The 19,470-nt window shown below is 41.1% G+C and overlaps 1 protein-coding gene across 6 annotated transcripts in view; it reads left to right on the forward strand.

The window, feature by feature from the left end:
• Window positions 1–254: 254 nt before the first annotated feature.
• The window catches only part of nap1l1 (nucleosome assembly protein 1-like 1), a 28,356-nt gene continuing 9,140 nt past the window's right edge, over window positions 255–19,470 (forward strand). For 4 of the 6 annotated variants that reach the window (XM_059325650.1, XM_059325651.1, XM_059325646.1 and 1 more), the window contains exons 1-9: window positions 255–369; window positions 8,317–8,355; window positions 10,262–10,350; window positions 12,408–12,510; window positions 14,866–15,007; window positions 16,382–16,474; window positions 16,932–17,060; window positions 17,223–17,294; window positions 17,384–17,523. In XM_059325650.1, coding sequence (XP_059181633.1) covers window positions 8,339–8,355; window positions 10,262–10,350; window positions 12,408–12,510; window positions 14,866–15,007; window positions 16,382–16,474; window positions 16,932–17,060; window positions 17,223–17,294; window positions 17,384–17,523 — 785 coding nt within the window. In that variant the 5' untranslated portion in view covers window positions 255–369; window positions 8,317–8,338. The remainder of the gene's footprint in view (window positions 370–8,316; window positions 8,356–10,261; window positions 10,351–12,407; window positions 12,511–14,865; window positions 15,008–16,381; window positions 16,475–16,931; window positions 17,061–17,222; window positions 17,295–17,383; window positions 17,524–19,470) is intronic. The other 2 variants (XM_059325648.1, XM_059325649.1) reach the window with 1 other exon arrangement.

Genomic DNA, 19,470 nt, shown 5'->3' on the forward strand with positions numbered 1-19,470 from the left:
TGTTACAAATATCTTCCCATAATATAGTTGAAAAAGGGCAAGACCAAAATAAATGAAAAACATCTTCAGGGTGTCCTTCACAGAAAGAGCAGTTTAAGTCTAAACTTTAGATGGCTAAATTCTGTGAATTATCTTAAAATATACTTCTTTAATGCTCAGCCCTGTAGGGGCATCCTCCCAGCCGCCCCTCCCATCAACAGCGTTGCCTCGGTGACTGCCGGTTTACGTGATGACGTCGGATGTATATGAGCGCAGGCGGCGGGATCTCTCTCCCTTTTACCGCCATCGGAGCGGAGTCTCTTTCTTCCCCGGGACCTCTTCACTGCGCAGCGCCGCTTCACCACTCCAGCCTCCGGCCACATAGCGAAGGTAAGAGACAGGACTTGGAAATGGCTTCGGCACCAATGCCCTAAGCTTGTGCGTCGTGTCAGAAGTTAAATTTCAATCCTACTGCTTTAACTAAGAGCGGCACAGGGAGACGGCTCGGCTTTGCTAATGCTAGTGAAGTCAGACAGCAGCAGCAGCCATTGAGACTGGCTCCACCATGATGTGTGTGTTAACGTTACACGCGATTAAAAAAAATAATAAAACAACCGTTATCGTTTATGTCCGTTCACCGTGGATTGTTATGACAATCATAACATTGATAGAAACGACAAGGCGTCAGATAATTGGCGTAATTGTCAGCGTTTTTCGACATTTGTTGACACGTGTCTTGTATCTTGAAATGTTGGAGTTGACCTTATTTTTTGGAGGATGATCCTCTGGGTGGGGAGCTGTGGATGGGAGTCTGGACTTCGGGGATACAGCGCACGGCGTTTGGTTTAACTGGATAATTAGCCGGTGTTATTACATAACAAAAGCTGGTTATAACATTGTACTAGAGCAGGGATGAGCAACTTAAATGCTGGAGGGGGCCACAATTTTTCATGGACACTATCACAGTGCCACATATAGGACCGTACACTTAACCAGATATGATGAAACTGCAATTTTAAATATGTTTACAGTGCAGTAACTTAACATAGGAATACAGGAGGTTTTGAAGCAAATAAAAAATAACCACTTACAGTGATTTATTTTTCAGTGCAAGAACAGCAGACTAACATTAATTGCAATAAGTAATTTTGTGCGTTTTCACGCTGCACTTTTACGATTTCATGCTCAAATGCATGTAGTTGTACTGAGGGCCACTTCAAGTGAAGGTGAGGGCCGTATGCGGCCCCCGGGTCTCCAGTTGCCCATCCCTGTACTAGAGCCTTGGCAGCACTTCCTAACTGGCCCATATTTTCTAGCGGCAGTACCGTGCCTGTCGAAGCTGTTCCTCCCACTTGCTCAGCCCAAGTAGTGCGCATCAAGCTAGCAGCACATAAGCTAGCTTAAGTAGCCAGACACATCGAGGCAGTGCAGTGACAAGACCGGACAGGCCGGCTAAAGTTAGCCTGTTTACTAGCCTCGGCTTGCTTATGGAGGAAGCGAGTGGACATTTGTTGTTTGACGTCCGACAGTAAATGTTTCAACAGGTTGGCTGGCTCGCTTGGTGCATATGAAGTTTGAAAATGTGGCTTCAGAGTGAGCAGGCAGGCAAACCACCCGGGGCTTTTTGTTAGTCATTGATGGGTTGCTAGACTTGAGCATGCAACACGTGGTCGCTGGGCAGGATTAGGAGCAAAGGCTTCTCCTAGAAAGTAAAAGGTCTGTGTGGTTAGAGTGCCGGATACATGTCGTCACCCTGTTAAGATAATCGCTTAACTGTTTTTTTCAAGATTTGCAGGAAACACAAAAAACTTCACCAAAAGTGTAACATATGACATTTATTGATCATTTCACTCAAAAAGCATGTAACAAAGGATGGCTATTGGCATAGTAATAACACTGTGTAAATTATGTAACTTAAGAGAAATAAATGACTTAGGCAATTTTTTGAACATGCCTTTGTGACTTTAGCAAGATATGGTAACACTTTATTTTGAGGAAGGCTACATAAGAGTCACACAAGCCTGTCAGAAACATGACATGACAAGTATCATGAGCATTAATGTTACTTCAAAAATGTCATTAATGTTCATGATACTTGTCATGTCATGTTTATGACACACTCATGTCACTCTTATGTAGACACCTTCAAAATAAAGTGTTACCATATCTTGCTTAAGTCACAAAGGCATGTTCAAAATTGCCTAAGTCACATTTTATTCTGACTTGGGCATAATAAATCCACTTAAGTCACACACTTGACATAGGCCATTGTCTTAAAGGGGTAAAATCACATGATCTGATCAACTGAGGGTGTAGGTGATTTTACCACAGCTGGCAGGCATCATGAGATGATTTAGGCAAAAAACCCAATTTTGACAAAAATGACTTAGGCGATTAATTAACAGTGTGACAATATGATAATAAGGTATATTTTATCTGCAGGCAGATGGATTCCAAACTGACTTGTTAAAGCTGTAATGTATGCCAAATATATCAGATATGTCTCGCATCATGAGTCATCACTTGGCACAGGTCAGATGTGGATGTAGCATTCCATATCCTTTATGACAAAATTTTATAGATATAGTGAGAGACTGGTCTCCCATTAGAGCAGTTTGTCCATACTATGCTGTTTACTGGCAACATTTTTTGTCAAAGAGCAAGTATTGAACTTGAAATACCCTGACATCACATTTTTGTGCAACAGCAGTACACATGAAAAATGTGTGCTGCTGCTAAAAGCTTTCTACAGTACTTTCACATTAATAATTTGGCATAATAGAGAATACAAGATGGCTTGGGTGCTGGGCGTCATCTTACTTTAGGTGTTGTAGTGTCACATGGGGCATATGTGCTTTTATTATTTCATCATATGCTTTTTGGACCATTGTTGAGTAAAGAGGGAAAGCTTTAAAGATTTTTTTGGGCATTTTTGCTTTTATTGAAAGTGATAGATAGAAAGGGGGAGACAGAGGGGAGGACATGCGGCAAAGGGACCTCAGGCCGGATTCGAACCCGGGTCCGCCGCAGGAAGGACTCAGCCTTAATGGTACGCGCTCTACCAGTGTGAGCCACCGGGACGCCCACAAGAGGGAAAGCTTTAAAGTGTATTTCTAGATTTAAAAAAATGTCAGAAAGTACGTTGGGATGGGATATGAATAAAGCCACAAATCAGTCAACACACAGACTGCTCTCTTCATCACTTGATCATCCCCTGATGGAGGAAGAAACAATTTGATCTTCCACGTGACTTTGTTCTGAGCTCAGTGAACTGTCACATCAGCTCTGTAGTCGAATAATCTTGCTGTATTAGCTGAATGTAGGCCAGCTAATATATATGGTGGTGATATGGCTTTGCAGAGATATCCATCCTGCTCATTAAAAAAAATCTTAAAGGCCTTCTCTTGGTTTTGAAACTGTTTTTCTTAGAGGGCTAACAATGAAAACAGTTATCTCAGTGGCTGATTTTTTTCCAATCACGTGTGGCTCTAGAGGCTCTCACGTCTGGGCCTTGGGACAGAGAGCTGTGCTGTTGCTTAAGTGTCGCCATCTCATAAGGGCTGGTTTTCCCCCTGGGATGACAGGTGAATACAATTAACTACTTGACAGGATAATAAGCCAGCAGGAAGGTGACAAACTAAGACCAGGATTAGGGACCTCTGTATCAATATGAACGTCTGCTCTAGGTGATTTTTGACTGACCATGTGCTAAAGTGTCAATGTATAATTCTGGTTTTGAAGTGGATTGGATGGTAAAAATGAGTGTCATATTTTCCACATGTAATGTATAACACAATAAGGCTGGGCAATATGGTCAAAGTCTTATATCCTGAGATAAGGCAACAATTTATGACAATAAGGCATGCTTTCATTTACTTCAAGAAATAATCTATATGAAAAGACCACATGGTAAAGCCTATTTTTATGATCTAAATAGGCACACGAGCGCCTGTGTTGTTCCCTCCAGCTTCACTCCCACTTGCAAAGATCTGTCAAATGTCATAATTTTATACATTGTGATGGAAGCAATACAGAAAAAACGTACACATCAGACAATTTTATATAGTTTTGACTATATATATTTATATTGCTGAGCCCTGGGGTTTGAAATTAACTTTTTTCTCTGTCTGCAACTGTGGCAGACGAATGTATATCTATGCCACTCAAAAGTTTTATGAAATGTAAAGCAATGCCTTGGGCCCCCAAATCTCCCAAAACTCCGCCCCTAAAAAAACCATTCTGAAGTCGAGAGTGCTTGCGCTCAGAAACCGGCCTCTAAGGAAGGGTGTCTGGTTTGGTTGTAACTGTAATATAACCAGAATCCAGTGGCAAAACTCTGTGGGTTTTCACGGTGCGGAACAATTGCGAAATACTGTTACGGCAGGTACTTATTTCACATATATGTCGCTATGATAGAACCACTGACTATTTTAGCTGAGTTGTTTTGCCACACAACATGCACGACTAGCGGCAGAGCCCTGAAGCCTGCAACCGCCCCCGCTGTGGCATAGCACTGTTTGTTTATTCAAAATGTATTAATATTGAACGTCCCGTGTGTCCATATTGCACCAGCATCAATGCTGAACATGCTTGACTCCCCAGCATAGACTGTAGGCCCATAGCCTATATCATACATTAACCTCACTAAATGCTTATTTCTGTTATGCGTTAGCTGTACAGCTGTCCGTCTTTGAACAAAATATTTTTGTTACTTAGTCATGAGAGGATTTACCAGCCAAAGGTGGTGAGTCAAAAATTAAATCTAGATTAGGAGGCTGCACAAAGCTCTTAATAGGGTTTGATTAGTTCTAGAAATGGATTGTGTTAGAAATTGAATATTTTAAGTACACTATATTTGAAAAAGGGCAGGATTGTCTAATAATTTGGTAACAGGAAGTAGAATGATCACCTGCTACTTCTATCAGGTCCAGGGTGTACTGGGACAAATGCTCCACCAGTGGGTCTTTGTGGTTGTGATTGTCTTTCCCTGTACTATGTCAAGGGGTTTTATGATTTTTGGTCATTTAGTGGTGTTGCGCCTGTTTGGAGGGTGTGACCGACTTGGTGGTTGTTTGGTTTTATTTCTATCTGTCCTGAGGGAGTAAGACGGGGCAGGGGCAACCCAAACACTTATCATAATCCAAAATGTAAAGTTATGAGGCCCGTGGTTAACGTATTACACATGTGGGGGAGCTGATGTTTTTACATTGATCAGTAGTGACCTGATACTTCAGTGATGAAAGAGGAATATTTGAGGCAGCACTGAATTGCCAAAAAAGTATGCACTGTAGGGCATTATTCCCCAACTGTCGTAACTGGTAATCTCCAATATAAACTCTCTCCAAAACAAAGATAATGCAAGAGTTTGTGCTATTTAACTAAATGGCATGTAATGCAATCTAAATTTAACAATACAACAGTTAAATAAAACAATGCACAAATTTAAGTCACTTACTAACAGTAACTACAGAATAGAACATCTAACAAGTAAAAATTGTAAAATATTGTCTTAACTGGTTTCACAGTTCTGCATAAAATCTCTGAAAAATAAAAATATATATTGCGTTTGGGGCGAGACAAAAGGTAAACATGACTTCCAGTGCCTTCCGTCTTGGGAAATCGCCACAGGATGCTTCTGCTTCAAGTGCTCGTGCATTGCTGTGGTACTGCTGTGATATGCCATTTCTAATTTGCAGGACGCCATGTTGTTCGGTCTCTGCACAAAATACTCCCACACTTGTGAGGTTTTTTTGCCTCAGCTTGCGCACTGGTGGCCCCATTACTTTTTTTTGCGAAGCATCAACATACATGACATGGATCGGCGTATCTACATAGACGATTAAGTAGTTGGTTACGTAGACGACGTCAGTGCATCACCCCACCCATAAATTTAAGTCTATGGGAAAAGTCTTTCTGGGCCCATTGGAATAGCATGACTGATTCAGAAATTGTAATTCCAGTGTTTCACCGCAATGTCAAAGCGCTCTTCCAGGAGGCTTGATCTCAACCAAGAAGGGGACTGCATGTGGCCTGACTTTTCCAAACCCAGTCAATGAAAATATTCATTGTCCAGTGGAAGCAGGAGCTTTGCTTCAAAGCCTGTGATTAACTGAGAAAAGGGACGTCGTAGTGGGGGAAAAGACCTCAACATTTGTGCAGAAACTTGTGTGGAAGGAAACCTTAATAGATGCACAATATTGCTGGTAATCAACTTATTGGTTACTCAATGTGAACTTACTGGTCTCACAGAGCTTTCCTCAAAGAATGGGGGGGGGGGGGGGAGGCAGAGAATCATTTGCTATAGTAACATCCATTTTCAAAATGGGAAGAATATTTTGGTAATATCTTTTTTATAAGCCTCAAAAATCTAGGGAGACCTCTGCATGGGAACTGAGTCAGTCTGGAGAAGCTTGGTTTATACTCTTTTGTAGTGACAGGCATACATCTAAAGAAATGTTTCTCTATCGCTGATATGACAGTATACCAACAGTACAGTCTGTTGAAACAATCTCAATGAGTATCTTGTTCAGCTGTGAGCTGGGTTAAAAAAAAGAAAAGCTTTTCTTTGATCTTTTGTTGGATGCAGGCTGTCAGTTCAGTGTTGTTGACTGCTGCATAGGGTTCCTTTTTTTTATATGCATTTTTTATGCATTTCCTCTCAGATGGGGGTAGTGCACACACAGCAGTGTTTTACCGGAGTAGGATTACTTGTAATGCTCATTTTCATTTTTCTATTAAATCTGTTCTCATAACACAACACAGAAAAGGGGTGGATCACCATAAATGTAAAGTGTGACACAATGAAGTCTCTTTGGAAATCACTTGGTCAAAGTCTAGTAGTACTGCAGGCTCTTTTGAATGTCTGAAGGGCTATGTGAACACAATGCATGAAAACATGATTTGGATTAGAGAATGGAACCTAATCTATGCTGGATATGTACAGCAGCATGTTAACATCTTGGAGGTAGTGCATACAGGTGTAGGAGCAGTATGTATGCCTTGAGGTCTAGTGTTTAACAGCTGTCAGACAGAATGAAGAATTGTGTTTTTAGTATCATGAAGGCAAATACTAAGTCAGGATATCCCTATTAAATGGCCTATTTTTGGCCAAGATCAGAGTCCTTTAAACAGTTGCCATATGCCAATACTACTAGTGCAATACTTTTATTCATTTACTAGGGCTGACATCTTCTGGTCGGGTGGTCGATATGCTCTTGTCTGACAAATTGTCATTGTTAAGAAACTTGCTGGTGTTACACTCATAAGGCTGTGTGTCCTTCAAAGCATTTTCTTCCCAGTTGAAAATATCAGGTTGAAGTGCTTTAGAGAAGCAGTGTTTCAGCAGAGATGCAGCTCACATGGTTGCTACGTTACGGAATATCCGGAAGTAAAAAATGTTGACACAAGGTAGAGTACTTGCTCAGGATGAAGGGAAGGCGGAAGCATGTAGGGAAAGAGGACGGATCTGCTGCTGGACTTTGTGTCCAGCAGTATTAACTTCTTGTCCATTGTTGTTCAGCACTGAGTGTGAGAGTTGGTCTTTGTGGTATTTGTTCAGCCCCTTGCCCCCTGTGACTGACATAATGTGAGAGGGGATGTATTTCTCTGCTCATGGTTGTACAGTGGTGAGACTGAATAGTTCCTCCCCAACTAAAGATATTTGGGAGATACAAACACCAGCTTGTAGAGGGCACACAAACCTGACAAGTTTAATTTTAGTCTGCCATCAAGTTACTCACAGAATTGACATTAATTAGTGACAGTTGATAAGATTTGCTGCGGGCCATGTTTGTCTTTTAAACTGGAGAAAGGACAGTTAAACGTTTTATACACTTGACTGTTATTGCTAATGGTGGGTAACATCAAACTCAGTGAATTTTTGTATTTTTCAAACTGTTAAAGGAAACGTAGCAGTGGAACAGGATTGTCAAGAAAGAATTGGATTTTTATTGGCTTTTTTAGCCGATATTGATCAAATAAATGATATGCCCAAATCAACCCTGGTATCAATTCTTCGGATCAGCTTGGGACATCTCTAAAACTGACCTGGAGTAAGAAAGGTCATGCAATGTGATCTGTGAGGCAAATCAAAGAAAAGCCTCTAGTAGTAGTAGTTGCCTCCTGAGTGTTATTGCACTAAACTACTTACAAATACTTTTATAGCATTTTTTTAACATATGTTGCTAACTTTAACATCACCATTTGAACATCCTAAAATTGGCATCAGGAGTTATTTGCAAATGCGGTTTGACCCAAATATGGTGCAGTAGTCAAAAATAATTACTTTGTGTCCCGCCAGTCATTCTAAACTAATTACTTTCTCTTCTCTCTCTTTAGCATCACTCGAGACTCGGCTAAGATGGCAGACATCGACAAGTAAGTACATGTTCTGCTCTGTGTCAAACACTTGGCCTCTCTGCCCCCTGTCTCCTCTTTTGGTCCAATACCTATGGTGCCTGGAGCTGGCCACGGGGGTCTTTGACAGTTGAAAGGAAAGCACCTGCTGTGATGTCACTGATTGGGGCGAGGTCAGATAGACAACATGATTAAACCCAAAGGGCAGTGCAGTGCAGCAGCCTTTCTCATCATGAATCCTAATGGAAACAGTTGTTTACGAAAAGCTTTGAAATGCCCCGCCTGGTATCAGATTGCACTTTGACAGTTTTACACACTAAACACACACAGAACACCTCGCAGCATTTGAATGATAGACGTAAACATCATTCCATCAGGAGTGATGCTCCTGTGGCTGTCACACAACACAGGAATTGATGCAGTCTGTCTCCTCTCTCGTGTACACACAGACACACACACACACACACACACACACACACACACACACACACACACACACACACACACACACACACACACACACACACACACACACACACTCCACTGTTGGCCATTGATTTTCATTTCGTGCTGCAGACTGACAGGAGGATCAGGCCGTGCTGGTGAAGCTGTGTTGTATTCCATATTGAGCTCTCCTGCACTGCATCTTAAAGTATGGTGTCATGTTTCAGTGCCTGGAGCAGAATCATTACTAAAAAAACCAAATGCATTTTGATTATTGCTGTTTTTAAGGGGTTGGTTTAGATAATTTGAAATGGGGTTGTATGAGGAACTTATCCATAGTCAGCCTATTGCCCACAGTAAGTGGTGAATGGGGGCAGCAACAAAATGTATTTTAACCGTACATTTATTCACTATAGACATTTTTCTGCTTTGTCCTGCTGTCAGACAGCCCTGTTTAAGTAAATGTGGGAAAATCTGAAGCCGTTATATTCTCTTCAAAGCCACCAGACTCATTTGACAAAAACAGTACTTTTATGTTGCAGAACACAGGAGTTGCTCGTCTGCTGCTGCCTCGATTGGTTAGTTAGTTTGACTTTGGTGTACATTGTTTAGCTTCTGTGTCAATACGACGTGGGCACTGAGTGACTACGACTTCGCTGAACTGTTGTTGCTTGCTCTGGAGCAGTGTCAACACAGGCAGCGTTTCTGCTGCTGTGGCACTGCCTGACATCTAAATTGACTAACCTGTGATCATTCCCCTAAATAATAAAACACATTATGTAATTTCAACTGTTGAATTGCTACAATAAATAGCCGCTACATAATAAACTTTGGAGCTGTGCAAATTGCTGCATTTTTCCACAACGCGGTCCTGCTAATATTTTGGAATAAAAGCAATGTGTCAATAAATGGGGGTTCTGTCCACAGAAACGCTACAGGATTAGCTGCAGCCGAGCCATGCCTGAGCCACACAGTGGCTGTGTAGCGGCTGCTCTAACCTCTTAATGCAAGCGGCAAAATAAAAACCAAGAGGTTATGCGACACGCGCTGCTCACACAGGCAGTGTGGCCCAGGCCTGACTAGAAGTACCTCACACGACCCCACTTCAGTTCTCGATTACCAACAAATGTGCCCTTGAACAAGGCATGCAAGTAGACTGCAGCTATCACTTATTTTCAGGGTCAAGAACTTAACCCATGCTTATTCTTTGACACTTCAGTTGTGAATTTGTGTGATAATTTAAGAATAAACAAGTTAGCCATCTTAAGTTTTCAGTTTCACCAAGAAATTGATTCAAGTTCAATATTTGCCTGCCTGTGGCAGCAGAAGGCAGGGTGGCCAAAGTTGCTGGCCGCCTCACCCTTAACATGCCAGAAGTAGTTGTTGCCTGGTGTTAATTCTATGCACTCAGACACTCTGAAGTGTGTGTTTTTGGCTGACCTTCCCTTCTGTCCTCCTCCCCTCTGTGTCTCCCCCCTAACAGCAAAGACCAGGCTGAGATGGACCCGGCAGATATGGAGGACGTGGAGGAAGTAGAAGAGGAGGAGACGGGAGAAGATGAGAACAGCAAAGGTAGATCTCTCTGCAAAAAAACAGTACAGATTTTTTTAAAGCTGTGATTGCTAGCAATGTGTAAGTATAGTTATAACCAGTCCGTTAATGCTGTTGTGAATTTTTGCAGGAGGTTAAGGCATAATTTTGTTCTAAATCCAGATTTTAATCACCCTGTGTAAAAATGTAATTCCAGAAGCAGAGTAACAGTGTGAATTTTGTGCGCCTCTGCCTGGTGCTTAAACTGAGGAGTTATTTGCATGACATGATTTTGAATTGTAGTTCAGAGCTGGGAGGCACTAATCCGTTTTATTTTTGGGATCTTGATGCTGTTTATGCATCCTTTTGATGCTCAATAAATGATTCAGACGGTTTCTCATATATTAGCCTACTCTCGGCTCATTGTGGATAGATATAGATGGCTGTTTGGCCTCGTCTATTTTTATCAAGTCTTTTAAAAGCCAGACTTGAAAGAAGGCTCACTCCGGCTGCCTACGACTGATCTGTCATAGAGGCCACACTCAGGAAAGCTTTGCATGAGGTCTGGAAGCTGAGGCGAGATTAGAAATGCATGATTAATACATGGATACAACTTGCCAACAGTAACATGCAGTGCAAACTCTCAAGAAACCTCACATTTCACACATCAAGGATGCTGTGAGAAAACAAAAAGGTTGTTGTTTAAAAACAAAAGGTGAAACTATGCCAGTCATCACCATAGCGGAAATTGTACAGCAACATCCCACCCCATCTTCAAGATTATTCAATGTTGCAAATGGTGGTGTTCCTCATTTTTTGAAACTGGTTTTTCAAATGCAGAGTTGCATTTACACCAACACTGGGAGGGTTACTGGTATCAAACGCTTCAGCATGCAGAACGAGATGATAGAAATGGATTGTCAGACCTGACACAGCAAGAAAGGCAAATACATTTTGCAATGACTTGAAATTTGCCATTGTTGTACATGTGGAACATCAGAAGTAATCACAGATTTTTTGATCATATAACCACAAATGCTCAAAGAAAAACCTGTTACCATCTGCAGGGCATAATATTTTCAGGAACTGATGGAAAAAATGGACTCAATGCAGGAGAGAAAAAAAATTAAAATGCAACAAGCTTGCGTAGAGCAGTGCATCAGGGTGTAAAAGGTCACTGGAAAGGTTTGTAATTTCCTCCTTTGTCAAAAGGCTGATATGATGAGCTGTAATTCTGTTGCAGTGGATTCAGATGTGGCCACATTTTACAGAAGGTTTAAGTGTCTATGGAATTTGGGATTATGTGTAGGGGTTGCCATCCATGTACATATTTTTGTTAAAAAATTAGGGGTTTAGGGGTTATCCTCTTTGCTCAAGGCCAGAAAGTGCTAGCAGTTAGCAGTGATATTGTTTGGTGGAGGTGACCCTCCATTGATATATCCCTCAAAAAAGCATTTTGTATCAGCGAACAGCTTGTTGTGTGAATTCAGACAGACATATGTGTATTTATTTGACTGGATATAGAGTCTTGGACAGCTGATCTATGCTAGCTGATATCACATTCGGAGCAAATTGCCCAGGATGTGCCAACAGAGAAAAGTGACTTGCATTCTCTTTAATCTTCTCACCTGCCAGCAGCACTCTGACTGAGCTTTGATAGGTGCAAGCAATGTGTCGGACACTTGGATTGTACCATCTGTCACCTGTCTGCTTGCACAAAGGAAGAGCATCCCTTAGTGCCGGCTGCCTCCTCTTGTCTCTGTGAGGCACTGGCAATATGCACCCCCATAACCAGGCCATTCACTGTTTACCTTTTAGTGACTTGAAATATGCGCAATATGCAGGAAACATGCATGTTGAAACTTTTGTTAGATGGCTGAGCGGCCTGAGCAGGAAACCGCACTTTTCTGCTCCACCCTACAGTACTTCCATACTCTGCTAAACAATGTTTTATCTCAGTGCATTATATGTCAGGATGGCTGGTTATAATACTGACCTCCTGCTGTGGTTCAGTTCAGAATACAAGTGAAAGAGCCCTTCCCATGCTCATTAATGTATTTGCCTTCCTTCATATTTTGACTGTATGTGTTTGTGTGCAGCTCGTCAGCTGACTGTCCAGATGATGCAGAATCCACAGATCCTGGCTGCGCTGCAGGAGAGGCTGGATGGTCTCAATGGCTCGCCGTCAGGGTACATGGAGAGGTGAGAATCTTATTTTTGGCGATAACTTAATTTTAGAACACATTTATGCTGCTTGTCTTCTTCTACTGTTGGTACAGAGCAGAATCAGCTGAAGCATAGTTGTGATGTCCAGTGTCTAGACTCTAAAGCAGAGAAGATGATTTTTACCTTAGCTTATGAAAATCCATATGTCATTGTGATAGACAGTTGGTGCAGTATCACACATAAAATCAAGATAATAGATTTGTTTTAAATCTAAAACTCTGAGGAACTTGCAGTGTAGATGTTTTTAACCACGCTGCAGAGTCATGTTGTGGGCTTTCAGTCGTACGCTGTAATCATTTACTCACACGCCGATGGTAGGTGGATGTTTTGCTTCAGCCAATACTTACATGCTAATTCCTTTTCTAAGTGGTGGATGTGCCTTGTTGAGTAGAAATGTTTTTATGTAAATCAAGTTCAAGTTTAGCAGCAGTATTTCAGTAAAGGATAAAACGCACTAAAGTAGCAGAGATGTCTGGGCCTAAACAGAGGAACCGGTCAGGTTTCATTGTTGTGCTGCTGAGCTGCTCACATGAGAGTAAAGTCAGGACTCAACCCACATTGGGTCAATTTCTAATCATTTAAATGGCAGAGAAGCAAGAGGAGGATCCAGCTTCACTGGCAGCACTTTTGTGTACAGTCTGCAGCTTGTTTAATACACAGCCGTTTAGCTCAGCTTTGATTGGCTTACTCTACTGAAAGAAAACTCCTCCAACCTAGTGCAGGCAAAGACTAAGAGGAAGATATAAAACACTTCAAAAACACTCGTCAGTTCACCAAAATCAGTTCATCTACCTCATTTTACTTGCATATCAAGCTGTTTCCTAATAAGCATTCAACTATGCAGGCCCCATGTAAACCTTATAAATTAATATATTCTACAAGTATCTACAAATCAGTGGTAGGATATAGTAGTTTTAAATTGGTGTTTTTTTAATTATGCTTGACTTGAGAGCTATGTGCAGGTAGCCCCACACTTGCATCGTCAGTGGGAAAACGCTACTACACAGGCATGCCCAAAGCCTTTGACGATTCATTCAGATGGCACATATTGCTTGTTGTCATTTCCTCATAGCTGGTAAAAGTTGGTATGTCTTTTTAAAGAAGTGGCTTGTGCATAACATAATGATATAAGGTTATAACAACTTTACACATACTCAGTTATTTTTAGTATATAGGGTTACAGCTTTAGGCTACCCCACAAATAGCTACAGAAACTGTATGTGTGTTGTCATCAACTCATCTAATCGTAAATTGTGTTACTCCTGGTTATTTCATCAGAATGGATTGACAACATGAATAATGGTGGCTGAGGGAAACGTGAATAAAACCTTAATATTGTCGGAGCATTTTGCTCAAAGGCAGCTAAACAGAATTGCTGAGTGAATAACAGTTCCCTCTTGCCTTAACGTAAGGTATAGACATGTTTTTTTGGGACTAATTTAATGCAAGTACTCAAATATCATCACTTATTAAAATGTGTGGAAAATGGCACTGCATGTCCTAATGGATGAACTGTTGGCTAAATTTAGCATTTCAGTCATATAGCTGGTGCGGAGGCTGTGTGTATGTATTTGTGTGTTTTGGCTGCGGGGCTGTGCCACCCACTGCTCCTTTTCTAAGAGAAACCATCAGCAAGCAGCTCTTTGATCAACTTGTCAAGTATTTGGCAGTCACCAACAAACTCACCAGTTACAGCATCCCAGCACTTGGGACCAAACATGCATCCCCTTGCCAGGATAGTGCAGGCGGTTTAATTTCCCACACTGCAGAGAAACTTGAGTGCGTGCAGCCTCACTCCACCTCTCAAAGCCTGGAGAGCACTGTCATCTCCTAACGACTGCTCAACAATAAGTTGATTAATGTTCAAGGCTTCAAGCAGCTTCCCAGCAAGGCTGTCTGAGGCCTCAGACAAACAGTGATTTAATTTGAACACAACAAAACATGCAAAATAAACAGTGTTTGAAATTTTGGGGTATTGTAGCAATTTAAATGTTTAAGAAATGTATTTTGACAGTTGGATGCTAGCCTGCTAAGAATACTATAATGGCTAGGGCTGCAACTAGCTACTATTTTGATCGGGGAATTGAACTGCTGCTGATTTAGCCTTTATTAACACAAAGGATACTAACAGTAGTATAATATTAAATATGAAGGGGTATGAAGAAGTAATCTGCTTTAACGTGAGGTTAGAGCAGGGCTTTTAACCCTCTGTTGGCAAGTCCCAATACATCTCCATCTACAGATGGAGATGTATTGGGACTTGCAGAAAAAGAGAAGCTGATCTTTACACCAGGACTGTACTCACATCTGTTTATTTCTGTCCTCTTGCAGTTTACCAAAGGTTGTAAAGAGACGTGTAAACGCCCTCAAGAACCTGCAGGTCAAATGTGCCCACATTGAAGCAAAGTTCTATGAAGAAGTCCATGAACTGGAGAGAAAGTATGCAGCCCTCTATCAGCCCCTCTTCGACAAAGTACGTAATTTATTCACTCGTTGATGCACAAAAACATACAGCTGCAGATGCACTGTAAGAGTGCTGAAGGTCACAGCAATTATTGAAGCTTATTTCTATATTTGGTAAGGATGAAATAGTTTTGAGACACCCAGGGATAAAATAAGAGCAATCACTTCATGAAAACATTTTTAAAAGGCCCTGAATTAAAATATGCTAAGTGAGTTTGTAATTTTTCTTATAACCAACCTTGTAATAAATTAAAAAAATAAGAGCCGCTCCAATTAAATAAAGTCTTAACCCCAGGGCTCATTCAATGAACACAAACCACCACTACGTTCTTTGAATACAGTTTCTAAAGTCACATTGGAATCACACCATTGGTTGGAGATGAAATTGTTATTCTGCTTTTGGACGCATGACTCGGCAGTATTGACGGTTATTAGCTGCTTCAGACTGCCGCAGTAAGACCTCTGTGACGTTTCGACTGCAATCTGACCGTCCCAGAGGCATAACTGGACTGCACTTGCATAACGCTTTTCTAATCTTTTGTGACCACTCAAATCGCTTTAATACTACAGCCGGTGCTCATTCACCCATTTACAAACGCATTCATACTGGTGACCTGCCACCATCAGGAATTAGTTCACACACCGAACAAATGCAACATTATCTGTAGAGGCCCAGCGATACAATATTATTGAGATTTTAAGCATGTGCGTATTGCGATACAATATGTTCAATTTAGCCGTTTAACTGCATTTTGTGTCCACAAAATTAAAGAATTGTTTTGTCAAATAAGAGAAAATTTGGCGGACCAAGTGATCCCGCACTCGTTGCTGCCGTCACTTATTGTACACGGCAATTGTACACTGTCTATACTGCCGCTGCTCTGTTATTGTCTCCTCCCACTTTGTTCCGCAATGCCGGATTGCAATGTTAATTCAGACTGGGGATGCCGATATCGCGCCGTTGCAGAATCTGTATGAATGTCCCAAGGCGTAATGACTGCAGAGTTTTGTTAAGCACTTTTGCAGAAACACAGTATGAAAAGGGCTGTGGTTTAGTATAGAGGACTACATTTGGTTTTTGTTCACTTCCCTGTGTGGACCTTTTCTGGTGGTCAACCAGCATGTTTTCACATCACTGATGCAGTCATGAAGCCTCTTTTATTTTCAAGTAAACAAACAAAGGCTAGAAACTGCCTCTTTCCCAAGAATAGCCCATGTTGTCACTTGTCACCTCACACTTGACTTTAAGTGACCTTGTTGTCTTTTTGCCTGGGGTGGTGGTGTTTATAATCAGAAGAATCACATAACACAGGGTAAAACATAGACCAAATGTACTCTGGTGCAACTGGTACTAAATTGAATTGTGTTCTCTTGTTCTTTCCAGAGAAGTGACATAGTGAAAGCAGCTTATGAGCCCACAGATGAGGAATGTGAATGGAAGGCAGATGAGGAGGAAGAGCTGACAGTAAGTAAGCAGGTACAGGTGACGTATACACCTGCATGCTTCCTGTCTGACTGAACACTTGGTGCTCTGTTTTTTTCCCTCTTATCTTTCATGCACGTAGCTCATAGTGTCATCCAGAACATAATAAGCTTCACTTCCCAAAATGGCAACCTGCATGCAGCTAAAAAAGAACATGGGATTCAATCAGTCCCTTCCACTGATTTCAGATGTCTGTATTTCAAGGCAGCTGTACAGTTGATGAAATCTATTGCAACAGATTTAAAAAAAAAAAATCTATTTATTTTTTGGGAGAATTAAATGGTGCTCTCTGCTTTATATTTTTCTTTCCTTCATCTAATCCCCAATGCCGAGTGCCGTCTCTGTGGGTGTAGGTGGTGAAAAGCTCTTTGTTTCCCATATGGCATGATATGTGAAGAGAAAAATGGTTGAGCAAGCGTTATTTTGAAGAGAAAATGTCTCCCTCAACTAGGACGAGATGAAGGAGAAGGCCAAGTTAGAGGAAGAGAAGAAGGACGAGGAGAAGGAAGACCCCAAAGGCATCCCAGAGTTCTGGTTAACGGTTTTCAAAAACGTGGACCTGCTCAGCGACATGCTGCAGGTAGGTGCATCCAGACGGCGCCAGTGAAAATGGGTCACAGACAGCGTTTGATTCCAGCAATGAAGAGTCAGGGTTTGCTTCCACCTGCTGGACAAGTTGTGCAGAACATGTTTCTGCAGTGTGGATTATGACAAAACCTGGTATATTCCTTTCTCTCCGCAGGAACACGATGAACCCATCCTTAAACATTTACAAGATATTAAAGTAAAGTTCTCAGATCCAGGACAGCCCATGGTGAGTGAGCAGGACTTGTGTTAAATGGCTGGAACCAGTTTGTTGACGCTGAACCGTCTGTAATCACAAGCTGTCTCTGTCTCCTCCAGAGCTTCACGTTAGAGTTCCACTTTGAGCCCAACGACTTCTTCACAAACACAGTGTTGACAAAAACCTACAAGATGAGGTCAGAGCCCGACGAGACCGACCCCTTCTCTTTCGATGGACCAGAGATCATGTGCTGCACAGGGTGAGCATGGCACACAACTGTGTTGATGTGTCTTGGCTTAGTTTTTAATATTCATTAATATGTTGTGGTTAGGGATGGGTGATAGGGACTAAAAAATGTATCCCAATCATTTCTGGTATTTATCACGGTAACGATAAAAATCACAATAAACACCAATTCAGCCTAATCTTTTTGACTATAAATCTATCACCAAAATAATAACAAAGGCTACAAAACTACATCAATTAGGTTCAAGTGGTACACATGTACTGCAAAAATGTAGTGAGTGACACCAAACAAACAAGTCTGAAATGTGAGAACAGAATCTATTTATTTAAAATGTATTAAATTGTTTGGCACACAAGCAGTAAAGAACCAATGCAAACAGCAAAAATAACTTGGCTTATCAAAATCACAAACTAGTGCAACTGCAGATACAGTCTGATAAATTAAGACAAAGTTCACTGAAAATGATATCCAATCAGTGACGACTGATGGGGGGGAAAAAAAAAATACCATGTATGTAGAAATGACAAGTGGCTGGAACATAGAGCCATAAATACTAGTACACGTTTTCATGTATATAACACTTCACTCAAACATATAATGGACAAATGTTATAACAAAATGCAAGTCACCATTTATTCTGTTGGGTTATAAATAGTGCAAATGACAACATGATCAATCAAAAAACATACAAAAAATATACATTTTCATTGAAATTTGTTTAAATTATAAACACACGTTCAGGAGACAGGGATATCTGTATTATGCACTTAGGTACAAGCTGACAATCTTCTTGCAGACTCCCACAGCTCTGTCCATCCTGCTCTCCCTCATCCAACACAAAACAACAAAACAAATAATGAATGAAAATTCAGACACTTGTATCAGACTTGTTTTATATAAATTAAGTCTATTTCAGTTCACGTTAGTCTGTCAGTTTTTAAAGGTGCTATATAGAGTTTACAAAGTGCTTTTACGGAGCAGTAGAATGAACAGATTGGCAGAAACAATGAAAATAAGAGATAATACAGGGACAATTGATAAACTATTTATATAAGCAGAACATAAAACACACACAAACCTTTAAGTTCTGTGTAAAGAGAATACACTCAACTGATTTCAGTTTAAGCTGTTATTGTGCACCTGGATGACCATCTCCATTAAATATTATCCTCATGAGGGTGTTTGTATGTTAAATGCACATGTATACAGTAAAGGGACAGTAAGATCAGTAATCCCCAACAGCAGTGTGCAGGTTAAGCCTGAAGCAGGACAGACCTGTCCACTGGTTCAGGGCGACTGCTTTAACCATGTTAGCTCCACTGTCCGTGGTCAGACACCTGTTTGGCCTCGTCCACTTTCCATTCCCCAATTCCAGAAATTGCTTCAAACCGCTCGCAATATCTTTACGCGTGTGGTCATCCGGGAAAAAACTCGTCTGAAGGCAACAGCTGTTCAAACTCCAATCACTCGTTATGTAGTGAACGGTGAGGCTAATGTGCGGTTCAGTTGCTCGGCTACTGAGCTGCTGCTACTGTGGTCGAAGCAAAAAACTCCACTGTAGATAGCAAACTGTTTGCGAAATTTGCACATGGTGAATTGCCGCGTCAGACAAACCAAACCAGTTCCAGATAACGGAGCTGGAGCCCTGTTCAGGCAGAGCTCCTCTCTGCCCGCCGTATCTGCTCTGCCATTGTTCATATTCCACATGTGTTGTGCGAGTTTCATACGTCATCAATGGGAAATTTCCTAGTTGTGATATTGTAAGTTTTCTCAATTTTTTTAAAATGTATTTATTTATTTTTTTGGTTTCCTATAACTTGTTTTATGGCTCTCTGTTTGAAGGATGAAGACTGTACAAAGACGATAAATTTTGTACAACTGAAGCTTCAGTTTTTCGTAAATACCGGTATACTAGACTACTTGATTTTCTTTTTTTGAATTGGCGGTGTAGTAGTCTGT

The sequence above is a fragment of the Centropristis striata genome, chromosome 22 (genome assembly GCF_030273125.1).
Source record: "Centropristis striata isolate RG_2023a ecotype Rhode Island chromosome 22, C.striata_1.0, whole genome shotgun sequence".
Classification (NCBI taxonomy): domain Eukaryota; kingdom Metazoa; phylum Chordata; class Actinopteri; order Perciformes; family Serranidae; genus Centropristis; species Centropristis striata.